Here is a 5,288-nt window from a genome sequence, read left to right as displayed (position 1 = left end):
TTTTTTTTTCCTTTTTTTTTTTCAGCCAATGTCTACTGATTAAAAAGTCTATTACAGGAAAACTAATGAACATTAGAGAGTCTACACAGAGAGTCTACATGCAGAGTAGAGAAACAAATTTCTACCAAAAATAAGGAGATGATTAATTGAAGATATGATTAAATACATTATAACAAATATTTTTGCACCTGATAATTAGATGATATGACCAAGGTAAGGGAGCAAATAACCTAAATCCAGTTTCAATTTATTGTTTCCAAAATTGTAATATTTATAAAGAAATGTAAGTAATACTTCAAATACATTGATAAATTAAAACATAAATAAGTTTCCTTGAAAACTGAAGGTACAGGAGGTTAACCCTAAGTACGAAGAATGTCATTTCATCTACCAATCACTACCCTAAGTAACTGACTGACCTAGTTTTCCTTTTTGGATCAAGGAGCTATAAAATTAAAAGCTTCCACTTCTGTGATACTTGACAGTGTTATTATTATTTCGTTTATGGCTCAAGCCTGTAATCCCAGCACTTTGGGAGGCTGTGATGGGTGGATCAATTGAGGTCAGGAGTTCAAGTCCAGCTTGGCCAACATGATGAAATCCTGTCTCTATTAAAAATACAAAAATTAGCCAGGTATGGTGGTGAGCACCTGTGATCCCAGCTACTCAGGAGAAGGATTGCTTGAACTTGGGAAGCGGAGCTTGTATTAAGCTGAGCTAGCACTACTGTACTCCAGTCTGGGCAGAGTCTCTGTCCAAAAAACTATAAAAATCTCATTTGATCTTTAAAAAACTCAATTAGGAGGTAGAGTATTTATCATTCTCATATCCTTAACTAAGAAAACTAAAGCTCAGAATGGCCAAGTGATTTGCCTAATGCTACATAACTAGAAGGTGATAGAGGTAGGCTGACACCCACATCGGCTGGCCTGAAGGAAAATTGTGTTTCTCTTTGGCCATGTGGTGGCAATTCTTTTCCATCTGATTCCTTTCATGTGGAATGTTCACGTGCCTGGGGGAAAATCCACTCTATTCAACGGTTGTTTCTTTTACACTTATTATTTTTTTAACAAATCAAGAGTAATGCCTGAGCTTATTTAACAACAAAGCCATTGCACAAAAATATCAACCTACCCTTTTACGGAGTTTTTCTGCAGCATCAAGTTCAGCTTTAATAGTCTTATCAAATTTATTTAAAAGTTGAGGCTTCTTTTTCTTAACTGAAAGAAAAAAGAGATTTTTGCTTTTAATTTGGTTTTTGCCTAGAAATAGTTATTTATCATAAGGATTTACAAGCAGGAGGAAACCTGATGATGGTCTCCACCACAGACCTGTGGGAGAAGGCACACTGCAGGCTTGCCTTCCACTTCCTCCCCTAGATGGTGTGATGAAGCCAGTGACTGCCGAGGAAGACAACACGGCCCTTACCTATCTGCTAGAATGTGTTCTTGGGAGAGTGGGTGAATACTCTATACTGAAAATCTCCAGGATACTGGCTTAGTTTCTGGAATGAAAACGGTGGGTATGACTTCTAAACTGTCATAATCAACTTCTTGGCTATGACCAAAAGATTGTTTAAAAGTTTTTGAATATGTCCACAACTTTTTCTGATACAGATAAAGATGGCAATGGAAGGCTCCCCTCAAGGAAGTCAAGTAAAACAGAATTATTAGTTTAGCATTCAAGGCCCTTCCAGTGCATCATGGACTGACCACACCAGCTATGTTCCATACTTCAGCCAAACTAGACTGCCCCCTTTTCCCCAAATAAGCTTTGTGCCATTTCTTTCTTCAACTTTTGTTTCTACAAAAAAAAAAAAAAAAAAAAAAAAGAGTCTCACTATGTCACCCAGGCTTGTCTTGAACTCCTGGCTTCACATGATCCTCCTGCCTTGGCCTCCCAAGGTGCTGGGGTTATAGGCATGAGCCACTGTGCCATTTCTTATGCTACCTCATTTAAATAAAAGGCCTGTTCTTTATCTTCTTCTGTCAAAAATGTGCCTATCCTTCAACAATGAGCTCAAAACCACACCCTTTATAAGGTTTCTCCTGAAATCACCCACACAGTACTCAGTCTCTCACTCCACTGTGTGTGTCCTTAAGTCCACTGCACCCTACATAGCTCTGTTTTGTGGTCCTCCCTGGCTAGGGGTTTTGTTACAATCCTTCATACACTTATCGTAGTCCTAGCTCCTACAGGGTGGTACCATATCTTAAATGCAGACTGAATGCACTCATGCTTACTTAGGAAACAGTTTATGAGTCTGTGCACAATCCTGATCCCCAGCAAACAGGGGTCCCCCGCCCGAAAGCAACGCACACCCAGCGAGTGAGAGGGCGAGTCCTGCTGGTCCACAGCTGGCAGTGCCTGCAGAGTGGATCCATGCAGAGCACTTCCCAGAAGGCCCAAGTGACAAGAGTGGAAGCTTGAAGGGCAAGCAGAATGTTCCAGAGAAGAGGACTGAAGGCAGGGAAGTGGGCAAAGAGGGAGGGATAGAAAGAAATTAGAACCATCAGAAGAGAACTTCCTCAATTTTCTGACAATAAACCTACAGACATAATAGCTTCTTCCCTATCTTGTCACAAAACAAGAGGGGCTCTTCTTTCTAAGGTCCCCTCCCCGCCAACACACATACCTGCGCTGTGCCTTCTGAATGTCTCCTCACTCTCTGGATCTCCTGTGTGCTCCCGGATGGGAGTTTCATAATGCATTAAATAATGCCAAAGTCTCTGCCATCTTACAACAAACAAACCAAGACAAACCTCAGCCTACCCTCCTCTACTTGCCATGCTCCCTCCCCTCCCCTGGAGAGGGGGACACCTCTTTCCCATTAGCACTTTGGCTTCTTTAACCACCACATGGGCAGAAGCAGTCTTCCAGAGGAGGGAGGGCTGTGTGGTTACGCATCAGATGGCAGGGGTCTGAGTCCCAGCTCTGTCACCTCCAAGCTCTGTGACCTAAGCCAAGCTGGCATAAACTCTTCTGGGTCTCACTTACCCTCTCTATAAAATTAAGGGTGTTTTTAAGGATTAAATCAATATAGTGTGTGAAGCATTTAACACAATGCGTGGCATATAGTAGTAAGTGCTCAGTACCTGAGAGCTATTAAAATAATGGCTACGGCTCTCTGCAAATCTATCTGTTCTGTTTCTTCCTATTTTACCCAGCCCCTCTACAACATTTGGCATAGTTGACTCCCTCCTCCTTCCTAAATGATCCCTTTCCTTGACTTTTATGTTGCCCATTCTCCCGGTTTTCCTCCTCATTCTCTAGGCTCTTGACTTTCTCTGTATCTCCTCGGTAATTCCTTCCCTCTGCTGCTCCTTGGGATGTTATATTCTTCAGAGTCAGTCTTCAGTACCTTTAGCAGCCTTAACTACTTAATTTTCCAGCTGAGCTACAGATCAACTGGTTCATTTTCTCCTGCATCACAAAAATTATAAATCCAAGCACCTACTGACACATGCTTCAAACTCAGTAAATAAAAAAAAAAAGAACTAGCTATTCATCACACATCCATTCTTTCTCATATTGACTTTATTTCAGAGAATGACACCCAGTTGTCCAAATCAGAAACTTGGTTAGAAAATGCAACCAAAGTAAGGGCAAAGAAGAACATGTGGAATTGTCCTAAGGAAGATGAAATGGAATCATTACCGTCTTTTCAGCGCTCACTCTGCACCAGTCACCAGGCCATGCACCATGCATAGATGCCTTTTATTCTCTCAACTTCCTGAATATAGGGAATTTAACTACACGGATAAGACCACTGAGGTTCCAAAAGGGTTAGTTACCTTGACTCCTCCCCTCTCTCACCCATATGGGAAAGAAGGGGGTTCTTATTTCTTGTTTCCCAAGAAGAGGGAAGATTCTCCAAAACCCTTAGCCTCCTACTTCTCCCCACAGGGTTGATGATGTGGCTTAATCTGCTTGCTCAGTTGGTGGAAGGAACTTGAAGTTCATTCAGTCTCACCCGTTCCCTACCTCTCAAGAGAATACACTCTGAGCTGAGCTGAGAGCATTCATGCTAAGCAGAGCTGCAAGAGAGGATCTCACATAGAACTAAGGCTATCCCATGCTGTCTGGCGCGGGTGGGTATGTCCAATTCTAGGGCTCAATATTAAGAAATCTGTTACTCCTGATTATCCAAACCCCATCCTTCAATTCAACTATCATCAAGTAATAAAGCTGACACTTTCATCACCTCTTATTTAATTACTTATACATATAAAAAAATTGCTATGATCATGTTATGTTTATTCCACCTTCCTCTTCTCTCCTCCCAGAAACTCTAATCCTCATATTGCTGAAAACTGTATGTGCCCAAGGCAGAGACTAAAAAAAAAAAAAAGTGAATAATGAGCTTTAAACTGCATGCCATTATATGTTACCATCTATGCTGATATGGAAAATGAATAGACATTTCACTGTGACACAGATTGATGGTGGTAGGAGCTTATGCCTTGCCATCTCAGCACAGCCTTATGTCTCCCAATTGTTCATTTTGCTTTTGTAGAACTGTCCTTCAACAGAGTGACAGTGAGACCTCCAGGAGAGCCTGGCGTGCACCTGAGTAGACAGTTTTACTGTGGGTATCACTGGTTTTCCCCAACATGTCTCCTGCGTTATAAAATTCAAGTTAAAATGATATTTATTTATAAGAAACTAAAAACTGGCAGTTTAGGACATCCAAAACAGTCAACAGCAAAATTATATGCTTGTTAATGAGCAATGCTGTATCTTAGTGTCACAATATTTCAGTAACAGCACTAAAATAGACAACATATTAAAAATCTCACAGCATGTCACCATGTTCTATCTTTTCATATATCTTCCTATATAATAGCTTCTAACTACCGTATTGGACCTCTCTTTGAAATTCAAATTTTATCCTATTTTTATTTTTAAGTACACAAAAAGCCCAAGGCAATTTTCCCAATTGCTAAAAATCACAGATTTATCCTTTCTTCTCGTTCTGGGGAGGCACATGTGCTAAGCTGTAGAAACAACGAGTCCTCATTCAGGTTGGTGACGGGACCCTGTTGAACTCTCTCAAGCACTCTGCGCCTCAGCTTTCTCACCTACAAATGGGTGACACGGGCTGCTTCTCTTAAGGTCTCTTTGAACTCGAAAGGCCTGTGCTTCTAATTTTCAGTATTTAAATCATGTTCATAGTTTTTTAAAGTACACCTATAAGGTACAAGAAAGGACCATTCATTTTGTTGAATTTGGACCTTTCAAAATGGTTTAGGAGGAAGCTATCTGTGCTATATGTAAAGTTTTTTTTT

At 40.7% G+C, this 5,288-nt stretch overlaps 1 protein-coding gene across 1 annotated transcript in view; it reads right to left on the bottom strand.

Annotated features, from left to right (window-relative positions):
• LOC108317225 (aspartyl/asparaginyl beta-hydroxylase) overlaps positions 1–5,288 on the bottom strand; it is a 157,542-nt gene that overhangs the window by 78,331 nt on the left and 73,923 nt on the right. The window contains exon 13 of the mRNA XM_037745387.1: positions 1,135–1,220. Within this exon, the coding sequence (XP_037601315.1) occupies positions 1,135–1,220 (86 nt within the window). The remainder of the gene's footprint in view (positions 1–1,134; positions 1,221–5,288) is intronic.

The sequence above is a fragment of the Cebus imitator genome, unplaced genomic scaffold (assembly GCF_001604975.1).
Source record: "Cebus imitator isolate Cc_AM_T3 unplaced genomic scaffold, Cebus_imitator-1.0 Scaffold199, whole genome shotgun sequence".
Classification (NCBI taxonomy): Eukaryota; Metazoa; Chordata; class Mammalia; order Primates; family Cebidae; genus Cebus; species Cebus imitator.
The sequence above is the reverse complement of the archived record's forward strand: the minus strand, read 5'-3'. Positions and strand labels throughout refer to the sequence as shown.